Below are 18,198 nucleotides of genomic sequence, written 5' to 3' on the forward strand. Positions count from 1 at the left end.
TCTGCATCTTGCCGGCTGCCTACTGTGAGGACACTTATCACCTTGCCAGCTGCTGACAGACAGTATTTATATCTACAGGTTCCTGGAAGTTTTCCTCATCTACTGCCATTCTGCAAACCAGTGGCTGACCATCGAGAAGTACATGACTGGTGAATTTCGGAAGTACAACAACAACAATGGAGATGAGATTACTCCCATCAGTTTGCTGGAAGAGCTGATGCTGGCCTTCTCTCACTGGACCTATGTCTACACCCGTGGGGAACTCCTTGTCCTGGATTTGCAAGGTGACTGCTAGCACAGGATTGCTATTTGAAACCAGATGGAAAGTAATCACCTCAAAAGAGAATTTAGTACTGAGGAATGGGAAAAATTCTCACTTAGATGAGAAAATGCAAAGCTCAAAAAACCTCTGGATATCTGTTGTGTGATGCCGATAAATGAGAATCCGCAGAAACAATCTAGGTTAATGTAGGTGTAATGGGAAAATAATATGCTTCAAATGCCTCCAGGCTGAAAGACCAAAAGAGCAGTTAGATAAACTGCAGGAACATTTCATCCAGCTCCAAAAAAGCCACTTCACAGTTAAGGTATTTTTATTTTTCATAAGATATATAAATAATACAGAGATTCAAATGTACTCATGTATATATGCACACTTAATATATATGTAAATCTTTCAGAAATGTATGAACTAGCTGCATTTTTTTATTGTTCATGTTAATAAATCTGTATGCAATTTAAATAAGCTGTAAGCCTGAACGTTATTCACAAAGCCTAGAGACTCCTTCAAAGAGCATGTGATCATTTTACTGTACATATGTAAGTGGGAAGATGGCATATTTTGAGGAGATAAAACAGTTGACAATGTTCAGATGAACATCACCCATCAAATAGTATAAACACTATCACTTTTCTATCAAGGGGAAAGTCTATGGGTAGCCAGAGACTTAACATATTTATATTTTACAGCATCCAGAGGCTGTAAGTTACAAAGAGACATACTTATTATGCAAAATAAGCCTATAATTCCATCCTTGCCTTGATTGGCTTTAGCTGTACATTTAAAAAAAAAAAAAATAAAAAAAAAAAGCAGAAATAATAAGTGTATCTTTGCCATAGCTTATCAGAATTTGTATGAAATTTTCTCAGGTTTATTACATAACTCTCATAGTTCCAGAGCAACTGTGTTGGCTCAAAAATGAAGAATATAAACATTTATGTAAATCTCAGTTTTCATCTTAAACAAAGTGAGATCAGCTCTAGTTTTGGCTTTGTGTTTAATTGTCTGATCTGGAACTGATGAAAAGTGCAAGGGCTGCTCTCCTTGGAGTTCTACTAGGATGAATCTAGATGACAATTTGCTTTGTAATACCAGGGTCATCCCCACATCCACATAAGTGTGTTTATGTGTGTGTATATATATATATATATATATATATATAGCCTAATATACATAAATTGAAATGGCTTACATTGCAGTCTAGGGGTATTTCAGTCACATTATGTTGTCTCCAGAATCTTTATTTTTGTTGCAGAACATAAATTTACCATGTTGAAATAAAAATAATAGCATATCACATGGTCATATGACCACAGATTTTTCATTACTGTGAAAACACAGCAATTTTGTCGGATATAAAAAAAAATGGTTTTCATAAAGGTAGTGTGCTTCAACAATACTGCAACATAGGTATCAGCATTCACGTATCATAATGTAATTATACCTTCAATATTCTTCCTTGGCCACCCAAACACAGACAGGGATAAACAATCCAAATATTTGCAAAAATTTGCAAGTATTTGCACATAGAAGCATAGTTGTGGCTTCTTGTGTTTGTTATCTTGAAGAGAATGTCTGTCTGAAAGAAGATCTGTTGATATTGGTAAGATCTATATCTGATTAGTACCCTTACTCCAAGTAAAATAACAATATTTTGATTGGTCACATTTTAGTTAGTTGAGCTTCAATATAATATTCACTGCATTTGCATGCAATTTCTGTCTACATATAAATTAACCTCAAAGCATCTGAAGTCAGAACTGTAATGAGAACTATATTGCCATATACTTTACGAATTTTTATACTCATAGTATTTTCATACTAGCTCATGACCACTTTAACTATGAAATTTTATGAGGTACCAAGAAAATGATTAATTACATCTTTGTTAAGGGCCAGATTATGAAATCATGACTACCTTCCTTTGTAACACACACAATGTTTATTTGTTGTAGGTGTTGGGGAAAACCTTACAGATCCATCTGTGATTAAACCTGAAGACAAAAAGTAGGTTTCTTTCTGTTGAAATTATCATTCCTTTCAGACCTTCTGCCAACAGTCTGTATACTCAGGATGGTTTTCTGTACTTTGTGGGGGAGGTTTTAATGCTTTTGTGCCACATGGTGTTTGGGTTAAATGACAGTATGATGCCAATGGAGAGACTGCATCTTCTTCTGGGCTTGGGAGGACTCTGAAGTGCCCCAGCTCACAACATGTGGCAAGAGGTGTATGAAAGGTGGGAGAGTCTGCACTGCTGTGCTGGGAGCAATCTCTTCACACTTCTACAAAGGATATGGATGTGGCAGTCCAGCTTCCCCCGACCTTGTCATGGAGTATGTGGGGCCACAATGGCTTAAGAGGATGAAGAAATGGCCCCTGCCTCTTTAACCTCTCCAATAAGTTTGTGTTGCATTTTAGCATGCAGCATGACTTCAGAGTCATGATATGAAGATGGTAGATCATGGGTGGAAACTTACAAAACCCGGACAGACTAGACACACAGAAATAGCAGTCTGCCCTTGTGAATCAAATCTCAGAATCAGAACCATGGCTGCTCTCCCCTTCTGTGACCTTGCTCCTCAATGGTATTTCCTGTAGTAAGAGCAGAAGCACTGGTGTTGATGGCTGCTCTCTTACAGCTCTCCTACTCTTCCTAACCCCACACACCTCCCCAGATCTACCCTGACATCCCTGCTCCTCCCCTATGTGGTCTTCATCTTGACTGCCCCTTGCTCAGCTCATGCCATTTGATTCTCATGTTTGGAAGGTAGGAAGAGGCAAATGTAAATAGTCTAATGTAATAAAAAGGGCAATTAACTATAGAAATATCAGATGACTTGCCTACAACTTGGAAATCCAAGTTAATTTTGCAAGCAAGTTCTTAGTTCTGGGACCATAATTAATATTTCAAAAAGATAAGTAGTAAATGACTGCCTTAATGCTTAATTATAACTGTAGGTGTATTGTACATATAATATTTATTTTGGAAACACAAAAGATATGAGAGCAAAGATATGCTGAGCACCTCTCAATAACAAAGTCTTTGCCCTAAGTAGGCCATGGGCTCATGACAGAAACAGCTCAAGTTAGAGATGCAGAGAAGTCAGTCGTGTTGCTGTTCTCTAGATCTCAGCAAATACTTTTAAGGTATTACTACAGATCTATGAAATTCTGATTTTCTACTATTCAAGGAGATTTTTAATATCAGCAGTCACATGAACAGTAACAGTTATTGCTGTAAACAACAGAGAGGCACTGACTAAAGTTCACAAGGCAAGTCAGCTTATCCTCTTTAAAATAAGGATAATATTTATCTGCATTATTACCATGAAGTTTATTTTTATTAGTGTCCTTCTCTATTGTTTTTGCTGTTAAATAATTTTGTTTAATTGATAAATAAAATTTGGTCATACAGATCTTATTTTCAGAACTTTTTTTGCTTATCATCTGCAAAATAGTTAGTCCTAGTTAGAGAGCAAGTGTTGATTAATTAATCAAACCCAGCTTGGTTTTTTTATATTCAGGAAAATCTTCAGAACTGCAGCTAGTGAAACTATATTGTTTGATCCAGAGTTCTAAAGGAATAAGGCAGTGAAACTGTGTTGTTTTCTGTAAGCAGATACCAAATTCTAAGAAACATTTTCTAAAAGAGTAATAAGAATTGCAATGTAAAAGCACTGTCTTTGCTCTAACCTTCATTTGCTCGCAGGAGAAACATTTCTGACAGAGGCAAGATATGTTTTAAGTTTTCTTTTGTAGGTAAGATACTTAGATAAGATCAAAACCAAAAGATACTCTGAGCTCATGTTCTCTTGGAAACCTAGGATAAAATAGATGGCACCTGATTGATGGAGCTGATTGAAATTTTGGCTTTACTTACAGTTAAATTATTTATGTTTTGCTTTTCTAACTCTGTCAATTTATTGGCTCATGTCATTATCCTGTCATGTGTCATGTAAGTATTTTATTTCATGAATCTCACACTGTGTTTTGGAAAGGACTTTGCAAAGGCAAAGTGTGATCTCCAGGTCTGTGATAGTGCTTTATGTCTTGGTTTCACGTCCAGATCAAGACAAATATAATAGATCTGTTTGGAAAGTATGCCCAATGCTGTGACAGATCCTGGGCCAGTCAGTGTGAGGTCTGGCCACCTACACTGCACAGAATGTATGAAGTGATGAAATGGTACAGGTATGACATTCACAGGAAGATTTCCTTTAAAACAGATGTAATTGAGGCACAGCAGCAGCGTTTTAACACAGTCCTTGCAGACTCCTGTCCTGCCCAAACATTGAGAAGAATTGCCTCAAAAGGAACACTCTGGGTGCTTTTTGGAACCTTGGCAAGGCCACAACAAAGTTAATGTGGGCAAAGTTTTCAGGGATATCAGGTCCAGATTCAGAGTTGAGTAAAAGAGTGTTTTGAGTTTCAGACTGAAAAGAACTGATACATTCACAGAGCATCTGTTTCCCATAGTTTGATATTATTGCTTCTTGAAAGATTTTTCCTTTTCTATTTTAATTTTTAAAATTTCTTTTCATTGAAATGTTTCTTTCTGGTGCTGCCTACTGACAACACAGAGAAAAAAAGTTCAATAATCTTCTCCTTCAATCTTTTTTTTCATGTTAAACTACTCCCCAGTCTTTACATGTTATGGTTTTTAGGTTGATGATAATTTCAAATTTATCCCCAGATTCCTTGAAAGAGTTTTTCAAATTTAAATGCAGTATTCCTCTTGAACCATTGCCAGTACTGGGTAGAGAGGAAAGGTTACTTCACATATATTACAGAGAGGATATCTTTTTATCTCAAAACAGCATGAGAAAATATCATTCTGTCTTACTTACTTCACCTTGCACAGAGTAATGGTTAGATAAGAGGAAGTATAAGAGTGGCTGTGAGGCCTTGAAACTAGCAAAGTCTTCCTAATTTCCTATACCTGCTCAAGCAAATACTTAGGTACATTTTAATTCTATGGCATTTCATCAGATTCCAGCAAAGGATAGAAATGGCTATATTGCCTCATATTATTTATATTGCATATATGGCCTTTGATTGATAATTCACTTCTTTCCTTGTTTGATTAATTTATTTTCATTAAAAGATGATTAGATGAATCCTTCACAGGATCCAAGAGACATAATCTCCAGGGTCTGCAAGAAATAAGAGAGATATTAAATTTTGTATAGTAGTTCTGGCTAATCATTGCTGTTGTCTTGTGTGAAAGGGAAGAGCTTCATGTTTGAACACTGCCTTCCTTAGAGAGAATATAGTTTTGTTAGTGTAAATTACAGATAGATTTGAGAGAATTAAAATATTTTTCCATAGGTTCTCAGAGCTGTAATTTATTTCAGATTTTAAAATGTGTTTTTTCTACTCTGCATATCATTAAAATAAAATACTAGCATTTAAAAAAATTCTTTGGAAGTGTTTCTTGTGTGCTGTGTTCCGTAGTGTCTAGACTATCAAATTCTTGAGAGTAAAGGTGCAGCTATACTAAAATTAATGAACACTGAGCTTTCAGACTACCTTAAGAATCTGTTGTACTTCTAATACTTGTGTGGATATAGGTGATTTCTAATTGTGGCACTTTCTTTCAGAATACACAATACACTTGCACAAATGGATCCCCTAGTAGCATTGGTGAATTGGTCAGAGAAAAGACACTTGGAAATGAGCACAGGATGAAGACAATAAATTTTAAAATCTTGCTTGTCAGCAGCATACTGTGGGTTTTGGGGTTTAAATTTTTTTTTTTTTTTTTCATTTTTCTATGCTGCATTTGTTTTGTGACTAGGGTTCTGCTAGACTTTGCCCTTTTGGTTTTAATTGAAGAGAAAAAAAGTCCTTGTTAGCTCTGTTTTGCTCTTACATGCCCACCATCAGCACTGGAACCAAATTTCTTGCTTGGTGAAGAATGAGTGGTGGCTGCAGCATAATCACAGATTATGGCAAGTGACTGTGCCCACATTTCCTTTGAGCAGTTTATTAGGGACTGATGAGGCTGTCCTGTCCGCCTTTAGAGAAAAAGGAAAGTAGTGTGGGATATATGTGGGCTAATATTTCATAATACTCTCAGAATACTGGAACTGACAGTTTTCTTGTGTCATATCTAAGAAACTTGTGTATAAATCTCTGATTGTCTTGATGAAAAGGACTAGCTGACTCAAAAAAATGAAAAATGGCACCATCTCTCTCCCCTGTAATTGCTTCATTTTAGATTCATTAATTTTTAAATAATATTTCTTTTAGGTCTGGAAAGATGGTATTTGGACCAGCAAATCTCGGAGAAGATGCAATAAGAAATTTCATTGCAAAGCATCGTTGTAATTCTTGCTGCAGAAAGCTGAAACTTCCCGGTATGCAAAGTAAAGATTAATTTTTAATCTATGCCTAGCTTTTCAAGTGCAACAAAGTGAAGGCCTTGATGTGCTATAAAGACAAGACCTGAAATTCTATTGAGGTGAAAGACTCTGGTAGGCACAGTCCTCATGTGCAAAGGGAGATATGAGAATACTGCTCTTTTGCCTAACATCTGTGTGAGAGTGGGAGCTCATCAACCTGATGTTGGCATTCAGCATGAAAGCTTCTTCTCATTGAATTGTTTCCCTTTTTTTGCTAAATGGGAGCCCATTTTTCCAGGGTTATCACTACAGATAACATCTGCAATAACTTTTAGAATAAGAAAGAGTAACAATAGAAAATTTGCAATGCATTAGCTGGGGAAAACACCACTGGAGTTTTCTTCTGGCCCTGCTGCAGCCCCTACTTATGCTTAGTTGAGTTGCCTGCTGTTCACCTTATATTTGGTAGAATGTGCTTCTGTTTGATGTGTGGCAGATTTTAAAGACTGAAAGCCAAAACAGATTGCTTTCTGGATAACTTTGCAGCCACTGACTTTTTTCTGTAGAGAAAGCTCCTTCCCTTCATTGCCTACATGGTGTAATAATTGCTGTTTGATTCTGAAACAGAAACTGCAGTGTTATTGGTTTGATTATTTTTGTCTGTGGCAGCTGGAGATTATAATAGAGGGGAAAATCAGTTGAAGGAATACAGTCAGGGAAGGTTCATTCACATGGGCTAACATTACTGAGGTCCCCAGGGCTCTCAACCCCCTGGTTCTTATTTGCCTTGCTCCAGATTTTCTTCCTCCTGGAAACATCAAACAAACAGCCATCAGGTATTGGGTTGAACACTGCTAGAGATGTTTGTGCTTTTCAAACATTTACTTGGCTGCATTATTGAATTTATTTTCTTGCCACAGATTTGAGAAGAAGCAACTACACGTTGGAAATTGCCGGTCCAGCCTTTGGAATAGAAATGGAAACAAGCACCAAAGAAGCTGATGATGCAGATGAGCCTTCTGAGTACGACACGCAGCTGTGAAGCAGAGAGCCCATGTGTTTGCATGCTTCAAACTTATGTTTGAAGTCCCTTATCACTGCCAAGACTTTGGCCAAAGTCACAGAATGAAGGTGACTGAGTGCAGCAATGCTGGCTAAACTCTATAGACAAGGAATGAAAAAAAATCAGCTTTATTTACTCCCTTTCCATGATCTTGTGCTGGCCTTTCTTGTACAGATTAGTGAATTCCAGGAGCAGGTCATGCCTTACCTGGATGAACTGTCCCATCAGTGCCTTTTTTGTTATAATGTGGATCATAGTTCCAGATTGCACTTTCTTAAGAAAATAACTGTGACAAGTTTATTTCCAAGTGGTAATAATTTTTGTTTCTCCTTCTGCTCTTTAGTAAATAAATGAATGTATACACATGCAAATAATTAGCTTTCAGTGAGAGCCCACTCAGCCCTGTGCTCACTTTTCTTGAACATAAAAGGCTCTCCAGGAAATTGCAGAGATACTACTTTCTCTTTATTATTGATTTTGATGCAGACACAAACCAAGAATAGATGAGTAATGAATTTTTGGTTTAAAAAGTAGTCATAACAGACTGAAAAAAATTGTGGGAACTTTGTCTTCAGTTCTTTTCACATACCAAGAAAAAGTTGCACAATGAAGTGGCAGATTATTGGACTCACAAGCATCAATTTTCCTCATTTTGAGTTCATGAAGTTGAATTTTCTGTGGTCTTTAATATAAACATCTAGAATGTCATTTGGTTTTTAGGACTTGCCTGTCTTTATAATATTTTAGCTTCTGAATGTTTTAAAATTGCACTTGGAAAAAAGGTGTTAGAAATCACAAAGAATAGTTTGTTCCTTTTGGTGTTTGACTTGCCAGTGTCAGGGTGAATGTAGGACTGTTGCCTAACAGTGGTGCAATTATATTAGGCAGCATCCACATTTGTTTCTGTTGATGTCCTCTGATCACAATTGAAGTTCAGAAAACAGACAAATCAATCTGTGCAATATGATTTTTATTGAGTAAAGGCTAAAAAAAATTTTTCAGCAGAAGTATTTCTAACACAACTGGTGTTCCAATACAGGTCACACCATTAAAGCAACTTTGATGTTAAGTAAAAAATCTGATGTTCAAATGTCAGTCATTAGGAAATTTTATACTTGAATAAAAAAAAAAAAATCATATTTCCACTACAGCTGACAGTAAACTTTAAGGTTTAAGGGGGATTTTTATTATTATTTGTGATTTATTTGGTATATTTAGTGTCTACATATACACAGGATTTGGTAGTTACATGTTCCCAGTTTTTATATTGATTATGATTATGATGTTGAAGTAATCAGCACTGTAAACAGTCATTGAAGTAATCATCTACATAATGTTCATCTGAGATGCCTCCAGTTTCTGAGAACATCCAGAAGAGGTTCCTACCGGGTTTTCTTCTTTTTAACATGATTTTATAGACATCTGCCCTCCCCCCCCCCCCCCCATTTTTCCTCACCAGATTACACTTCTCATTTTGCAAAGTTCACAGTTTCCTTTGGCTCTTTATTTTTGGAAGGAAGTCAATATGCCAGAAAACTTAGCTTGTCTGTGAAAGAGGTAGTTTGATTGCACCACTGCAGACTGAGGGTGAATTTTGGTCCATATGCCTGTAAGGCAGTAATTCTGGTTCCTGTAGTTATCATTTTAAAATTTGACCTTAAGGAGATATGTGCTTACATGAATACAAATATGATTTAAAGAAAGCTCTTTCTCTCAGGGATCTCTAACTATTTGTACACCTTTAAATTCAGTTAAGTTAAATGACACATAAATATGACTTTAAAGTCAAAGACAGTGCAATTTCTGCCCTGATACTGTTGTTTTCCTCAAATGTTGCCATAAATTCAGAACACATATATTATGCACAAAAAATAAACTCTAGACCAGGCTGGGTCTGAGCACTTTTCCTTTCCTTGCAAGTTTTGAAGGGAGGCACAAATCATTCTTCAAATGACCTCTTCTTGACAATGCTCCTGTTGCCTGCAGGAGTGGGTGCCTCCTACATTCACAGAAATTCTTGTGAGAATTCTTATGATGTAGAGCTAGCTCAGTGTAGATTAACTTAATTCCTTCTTGAAAGTATCTGTCAAGGTAAATACTATATTGCAGTATGAAAATGGGGATCCTTGCAAGATACTAAGATCTGTTAAAATGTAGTTTATTTAATTTTGTTCAGTGTGAAATATTAAGTGGATGAAACAAGAAAAATAGGTATTTCAAATTTTTCCACTGTATATTTTTATTCTTGCACTAATTTTTCCATGCATGGAGACATTAAGCTGAAGAAATCCAGTAATTGTGCTGGCTGATAAATTATGCCTCACCTTTCTTTTTGAATTTTTGGGAGTGCTGATTCACATTTCACTAAACTGTAAATTTAAGTATTTGATTAAAGACCTTCCCTCTCTCCTTTTTCACAGTTCAGTAATAAATTATATTGAAAATAATTTAAAAAATATATTTCTTTGAGATCTTGGTATCTTTCTTACTACAAATTCTGTACATTCTTTAAATTGTCTTTTGATTTCTAAATACTGACTTTGGATTGAAGCACATGCCTACTGAACACACGAAAAAAATACCCCAACAACCTTTAATGGGGTCAGCAGTAAGCTCCACTCACACTAAAACTGGGGTTCATATGAAATGGAAGATGTGGAAGTCAGGTTCCTTCTCCGACTGCTTGACAACTAGAGTGGAAGAGGAAATCATGTGTGTCCAACCAAACCGTAGGGATTTCTGATTATTAGCTTCAATATTTGCTTATGCTGAAAAGCACATACAGGGATTTCTTTTACAATTCTGGTGGGTTCAGGAAAAAAAAAAAAGCCCTGTTTACTTTGTTAAAATAAGTCAGGCAGTAAAGTTTTGAAAGAATTTAACAAAACAAAAAAATCCACCAGAGTATTTATAAGCTCACTTTTTAATAAGAGCTTGAAAGAAGCTTACTTAGGAATTCAGTTGGGATTATCCACAGCAAAATGTTTTTTTGGCATCTGCTGCATTGGAGATGTAGCTTGAACATAGGAAAAATGCTCAGAAATTGAAAACCTCATACTCAGGAAAGCTTTTTCTTTTTTCTTTTATTCACAGTTATGGTGTATTTGGGGTTATTCATTTATTGTTAGTGCAATAAAATCAAAAGGGATATTACACATGTATTTTCTAGAAATGGATTTGTATTTGTTGTAGTTTTGTCAGTCTATTTCATATTTTTTCAAAAGAATAAAAGAACACTTTCACAATGTTTCTGTTCTTGACAGGTGTAAAATGAAATAAGGTTTCTGAGCACTAAGGGAAATAGTGAAAGTAACATACAGAGAATAATGCAGTTATCTTTATTTTTAATCTCTAAGTAATAAACATCTATTTTATATTTATCATGTGGTTCCCAGCTCCTCTTTTGTTTTAGCTCTGTAGTAGCATTAGTTTCTATTCTCGTAGTCAATGTACTTACAGCAGGAATCCTTCTACACCTGTCTCATAAGCCAAAATTTAATTTGTACAGAAGAAGATAGTAGATATTTTAATTCACTTATTAGTTTTTCAATAAACTCTGGATTTATTTTTTTTAATAGAGATGTCTACTCAATTCTTAGAAAACATGGTAAATCCAATCACTGCTGCAGATTTAGAAAAAAAATCATTGCTTTAATATGACAGTCTTATTTTTTACTATAATTTTAGCTGTCTGATGTGAAAAGCCTGTATAGCCATGAGTGAAAACAAGGAGCTGACATAAATGAATAGCACTCAATTATCAAATCTGCTACCTTTCATATCTATTTTCCCTACCTACGATGCTGATGCCAGTCACTTTTTGCTGAAAAATTGTTGCCAGAGATAAAGAAAAACCTGTCTGGACTGACCTGGGCCTTCTCATCAACTGTACTCACACCAGAGTAGCCAGAGCTTGCCTTATTGCTAGATCATTTGCAAGATCTGTTCTACTTTTTAGCTTTTCTTTACTGTCTTTGTCATATCCTGACTTATCCTGGGAGACAGTTTGATCTCCCAGTTGATAGTAACTTCTCCTGGGGAGGAAAAATTTCAAACTAAAACTAGGCAAAAACTATTTTGCTCTTTATTATTGAAGAGTGTCAAACAGTGGTACTGCTCTTTCCATTTACCTCCACAGCATTGGTTCTGTTGGTGGAACAGAAAACAAACCAGTGTTTTAAATTTAATTTAAATTAAATTTGTACATTTAGATGTTAATATTCAGTCGTGATAAAGTGCTTAAGGTTCAAGAAGAAAAATTGGAGAAAAGTTCTGCAGGAAAGAAGTAACTTTGTTGCCTAAAGTCTCGCTGTGTTCTTGGTGTCAAAGATTTAGGTAAATGGCTAAAACTTTCCCTTTCTCAGGTTGCCATTGAAAATAATACAATTTAGGTTTGACACTTTGCAGGCAGCCCAGCTTATGCATGGCTGGCAGAAGGGAGGAGGAGATGAAAGGAGAGAGACACATGAGGAAGGGGAGGAGGAGGCATGGAGAGCAGTCTGTCTTCTGAGCCCTTCTCCTGCTGTGTTTCCTGACTGAACTCTTGTCCAACAGAGATCCTGCCAATGTCATCTTGTTTCTGTGCCTGCAGTACGAGGCAGTAACGTGTACTAAAACACATTTACACAGTGTACTCAGGGTGACCTGCTTTCAACAGGGGTCCCACCTGATGAGGAAAAAAGAGATGCTGCACCTCAGATGACCCTTGCTATGACATTCCAAGTGTTAATGTGTCCTCTGGAAACGTCTGAGCAGGAAACAGCCAGGCCAGCAACTGGCCAAGGTGAGGAAGGGAGGTCCAGGGTGGTCAGCTAGGAATGACCACATATCCTCCTGTTCTACTAAATGGCTACGAGGCTGGCCTCAAGTGACCGTAAGGAAGTGTGGTCTGGATTAAGGTGACTTCTGTGCATTAAAGGAGTACAGGCTGACTGACACTCAGTGATTACGTGGTGTAGCTAATTGGAGTTAAGCTTGATATCAGATGGTACATCTGCAGGTTAATCTGTTATGAATAGGACTCCAAGAAACTTGTTGAATGAAAATGAGGACCAGTGCGACCCCAGCCAATTACAGGGTGTAAAGCTGACCCCAGGCATTGACCTTGGATGGCCCAAGCAGATCACCAGCCATCATATTGTCACAAGGTGACCTCTTTTATCTAATTTTCTAGTGTCTTGACCTCAGATGAAGTCAACATTTGAGCCATGGGGCTCAAAAATGAAGCAAATTGGACCTTATGGTGATGCCCATTTGCTATTTAAACTCATCTTTACTTGAATTGACCTGTGGCATGACTGTGAGAGTTGACCTTAGATGACCCTACAGTGAGAGTTGCATCTCCAATTGAACTCAGATGACCTCAGACATGAGTCAAGGACTGTGACTGACCTATTGTGACCAAATAAGGGGAAGGTCAATGTCAAATGACAAACCAAACAATTAATCTTAATTAAAATAAGATCTGAGGTTTACCTTGAATGACTTCTGGGCACTGAGCAAAGGCTACACTGACCTCAGATGAACCCTAACAGGCTCCCTGGTTGAACTCAAATGAATCCTGACTGCTTAACTGGATATACCAAACAGACTTTAAATATTTGCCCCTCCTCCAAAAGAGAAGAGTGGTGACTTCAAGGAGCTCCATGAAGCTCAAGTGTATGTCAAGTCTGTCAAGGTCTCTGTATGTCAGGTTGACCTCAGATGATCCTAGGTTCCAAACAAGAGCCTAGCTGACCTCAAACAGCACCTTGCATATGCCTGGGTCTCATGATGGTGCCATATAAGCCCTATTTGACAGGTTAACTGACCCCTCAGGTTCACTTCAGATCACCCTACAGGAGTTATTTAGCCCACAAGTTGATCTCAAATGACCTTCCTGAGAAGTGATCATAGTAGGCCAGTTAATTGACCCTCATTTAACCTCTACTGACCCCAAGCAGTTACTTGGGTCTCATGTTCATCTCAAATGATATTTAGAGCCTCTAACTGTACTACAAATTGATCTCAAATGACCTCTAAGGTGGAAATGGTGCTGATAATTTGTCTGAGTGACCTCCTCTTGGAGGCTAGAGACTACAGTTACCTATCTCAAACACTGTTAAGGCCACAGAAAGATGGAATTTGTGACAGAAAGGTGATACTTCCAGGACTGGCAGTAGCACATCCTGGTTAATGTACTCAGTGACAGAATGTGTGAAAGAAAGCTCATACCTGATCAAACAAAGATGATATTTTGGACAGGTTATGGGACAGGTGCCATCTGCAACCACCACCAAAGCTCCCCAAATATGTCTCTGTGGATCCTGGATAAAGGTGGTACTGTTGTCTGGGTGATAGGTCCTAGGGGGAGCTCAACAAGGCTTGAGACGAAGGATGTATTGCTGACAGTGGACACAAAAAATACAGAATTAACAGTTCACAAGACAAACAGAACTCCCAAGATAAAGAATAAACTAATAAAACCAACTTGGCAGCTGCTGAACCAGCTCCAGCTGGATAAAAGGCAGGGGGATCTGCAGCCACCAGCTCACAGAACATCAAGAAATCCACTGACTCAAAAGAAGAGAAAGAAGAAGAGAAAACTGAGCATGTGGACTAATTAGCATAGGAAGCAAGAGAATAATTTAATCAACAGAAGATGGAATACTATTTAATATGAGAACTGTGTAGATGGTAGCCAATATGGATTAATTCCTTTGTTTGCTAAAGTGTATAAATAGTGAAAAGATTTGAGAATTCTTGGCAGAGCTTGTATCCCCAGCATCCCTTCCTGCACAGAATGTTCCAACAGAAGAACAAACTGGGTTTTCTGCTCCACCACTGAAGAGCTGAAAGTGAAGATGGTCCAATGGGGCACTTCTGGATCCACAGGTGGCAACTATATTCTGCTTTCACCGTCTCTCTTCCTCCCTCTCTCTCCCTTTCATTCTTTCCCCTATTAATTTAATTTTACAAAATAAAGTCAGTGTTGTTAAAAGAACATTTGGTCTAGTTTGCACCTTAATTTGAGCAAAGCCATCTCTCACTAATTGGATCATAACACCTCCAAATAGGTAAGTGGATCTCATGTTGATGTCAATTGGCCTCAGGTTGCAAAAGCCTGAAATTGCATCCAGTGATCTGACTGGATCTCAGGTGCACTTCAATTGCCTCCTATACACCACACAAGGACTTTGTTAATTTCAAATTCTCCCCTTCCCAACTCTTTGTATATCAAATTAACCTCAGATGACACTGGAGAAAATATGTGGGACATTTTCAAATTGAATTGATAATTGGGTGGACCTCAGACTACCCCAGTGAAATTCACTGGATTGACTAGACTTTAGATGCTAGGCAAAAAATAGGGATTCTGATTGACTTTACATGACTTCTTGTATAGATTATTGTCTCTGAGTCTGACCTGAGATGACCCCTGGTCAGGCAGTGGGAATGAGCTGACCTTCAGTGACTTTTGTACTACCAATTACATTTCTCATTTACCTCAGATGGTCCTTGTAGAGCAAATGACACTCAGGACTATTCTTGGTTTTTGACTAAAAAGTAGAATCATAGATCCTTTTTTTCACTTAAAACATCAGGTAATTTCCTACAAAGCTGCCCCTAATCCAGCTGGCCTCCAGCCTGTACAGCTGCATGGAGTTAAGTCCATCCATCCCATGGGCAGGACCTTGCTTCTGTCTCACTTAGCTATGCTCCTGTTCATCCTTTTCCATCTTGTCTGTGTCTGTCAAATAGCTGACACATCATCTGCTTATCCTAATTTGTTATCCTTCATTAACTGGAGCACACTCCTACCCAATTATGATTGTTGTCTATCTCTAATTTCACTTTATTTTTGACACATTTCCTAACAACTCTAAGATCCCAACTTACGTACTTCTCCAGTGATGTGAGCTGAGGCCATGTAGTTGGGCCTGAGACTTACGGACATGAGGGAAACTGAGGCTACAGCTGAATTCAAACACCCTCTGAGCAACAAAAAAGGAGAGTGGTTTTCTGCAAAGGTCTATGGTGTGTCAAACTGAGGACAGTAGCTTACTTTGGGCCAATGAAACACGGAGAGCACTTAAACTGAGAGAACCTCTGACTAGTAAATTGATGTAGTATTATTTCTTATGTTGCATTTAAGAAGAAAGTGGAAAAAGAGCATTCCTGCTGGGCATATCTGCTGATTTTGTCCCTATTTAGCTCAAATGTCTTCAGAGTGGCTAGTATAGGGTTTTGTTTTGGATATGTGCTGAACACAGTGTTGATAATATGGAGATGTTTTTGTCATTGCTAAGCAGGGCTTACGCAGAGCTTTTTCTGCTCCTTGTCATACAGGCTAGTGAGGTGCATGGGAAGCTGGGATGAGACACAGCTGAGACCCATGGCCCTGTTGGCCATAGGGATGTTCCAAACCACTGGACACACTCAGTATGCCAGGTGGAGGGGGAAAAAGAAGAAGGCAGGAATGTTTGGAGCTATGACATTTGTCTTCCCAAGTCACTGTTACCTGTGATGGAGCCCTGCTTTCCTGAACGTGACCTGCCTGCCTATGGGAAGTAGCAAATGAATTCCTTGCTTTGCTTTGCTTAAATGTGTGGTGTGTGCTTTCCCTATTAAACTGTCTCTATTTCAAGCCACGAGTTTTCTGACTTAATCTTCTGGCTCTCTCCCTCGTTCCACTGGTGGAGGAAAGAGTGAGTGATTCTGTGGGGATCATTGCTGGTTTAGACCATGACAGCATGAATCTTGTCACCAAAACCGACAAAATAAACTCTCTCACCAGCTTGTTAGGTTGGAAAGTTGACATCAGAAAAACGAAAGATGGGGTACTTGGGAACCATTCCACAAAACACATGCATTAGTTATCAAAACATTTAACTATTTATACATTTTAGCTAACAAAGGAATTGGTGTTCACTAGCTTACAGGTTCTGTTAATTAATTAGTGTTCTATCTTTTATTGCTTACTGATTTCTCACCTCTCATGACCATTAGTCCACCTCTTCAGTCTTACTATCTTTTTGTTGCATAGGAATGGTTTCAGTAATTGTTGGCTTCCTCTTCATCTCTGGTTTCTGTAACATGTATTTGTAGTTAATAAATTTGGTATTCTTTGTGGCCAGGTCTCAACAGGAGCAGGCAGCATTATTTCCTCCGTCTCTCTTGAGCCCTCCCTTGAAATTTCTTCCAGCTGTTTCACTGAGATTGCTATCTTCCTGTCAATATCTGCCAGAAGTTCTATAACTCCCATTGCAATAAGATTGTTACAGTTTTCTTGGCCAAAACCTAAACTCTCTCTCAGGGGCAGTGGCAGAATTGGCTCTTGTAAAACAGAGAATCATGTACTATAGAAAAGAAAATTCCTCTATTCAGTGTTCCAAGTTTCATCAAGATACTAAACAGCACATGAATGAATGCTTTACTTTGGCAAATATCAAACATTCTCCCTGTCCTTTATGGAATGGTGTATCTCAAATAGAATCTTTACTCCTGGTAGGTTTGCCTACATGACCTTCTTTTTGTCAAACCCTGTCCAGGCTACAGGAAAAAGGGGGAGAATCTTCTAGCACTGTCTGTTCAATACCACCCACCTCATTGCTGGCGGTGTGGTTTTGGCAAGACAAAGATGGGGCCTGAAAACTGAAAGTTTGCCATTTTTCCTGGCTCACTCTGGAGAGTGTGGGAGCAGGGTCAGAACCACATGGCTGCTCCTGGAGAGCTGCAGTGGGAATGTCCTGTGCCAGCCCTGGAGAGCCCCGGGCACTGCTGCTCCAAAATGCAGAGTCCTGTGAGGAGAACTCGGACTGCCCTCAGCACTGGGAGAGAGCCACCACAGCCAGAGAGCCACAGCCCAAAAACCTAGCTGGAGCAGAAGCAGCTGAGTGGGCACTGCTGAACACAGCTGTGCACAGTTGGCAGCATTGCACAGATAATCTAAGCTCCCAAGGGGACAGCTTTGTCTTAGTTATTTGCTGGTTTGGGGGTTTTTATCAATTAATTAATTAATTAATTATTTAATGGGGAGATGGGGGTCAAAGTTTGGTGGTGAATGTGCTTTTGAGGATAAAACACCCTCTCTCTTTTGTATACTGCTGAGTTGGTTTTTTTTTTTTTCTGTGGGTATTGTGATTTTCAGTAAATTGTCATTCCAATTTATAACGTCTCCTAGTGTTCCTCCTTCATCAGAAGGGGCAGGGGAAAGGGAACAGCTTGAGTGCAGTTTAATCTCCTAGATGGGTTTTAAACCACTACAGACCCCTTAAATCTTAAATGTGTAGCACACACACTTCCTTCCAGAGCATGAGTGTAACCTTCACTCTCCAGGAACCCTGCTTTAATTAATTAAACAAACACCCCAGCAATAAACAGTGGAGTTCCCATACTTCAATCATTTAATGAACCTCCCACATGCTTGTTTGCCACATCTCATTCCTCCTTTCTTTTCTTGTCATCCTTCCTACTCTAAAATTGTTGTAAATAACACTGAAGGATCGAACTGAGCTCTTTCTACATGTAAA

General features: G+C 38.2%; 1 protein-coding gene across 1 annotated transcript in view; it reads left to right on the top strand.

Moving 5' to 3' along the window:
* The window catches only part of TRPM6 (transient receptor potential cation channel subfamily M member 6), a 93,453-nt gene extending 84,351 nt beyond the window's left edge, over positions 1–9,102 (top strand). Inside the window, exons 36-39 of the mRNA XM_058827188.1 lie at positions 79–284; positions 2,236–2,287; positions 6,533–6,639; positions 7,545–9,102. Of these exons, the coding sequence (XP_058683171.1) occupies positions 79–284; positions 2,236–2,287; positions 6,533–6,639; positions 7,545–7,666 (487 nt within the window). The 3' untranslated portion in view covers positions 7,667–9,102. The remainder of the gene's footprint in view (positions 1–78; positions 285–2,235; positions 2,288–6,532; positions 6,640–7,544) is intronic.
* Positions 9,103–18,198: the final 9,096 nt, after the last annotated feature.

This window comes from Poecile atricapillus, chromosome Z (genome assembly GCF_030490865.1).
Source record: "Poecile atricapillus isolate bPoeAtr1 chromosome Z, bPoeAtr1.hap1, whole genome shotgun sequence".
Lineage (NCBI taxonomy): Eukaryota > Metazoa > Chordata > Aves > Passeriformes > Paridae > Poecile > Poecile atricapillus.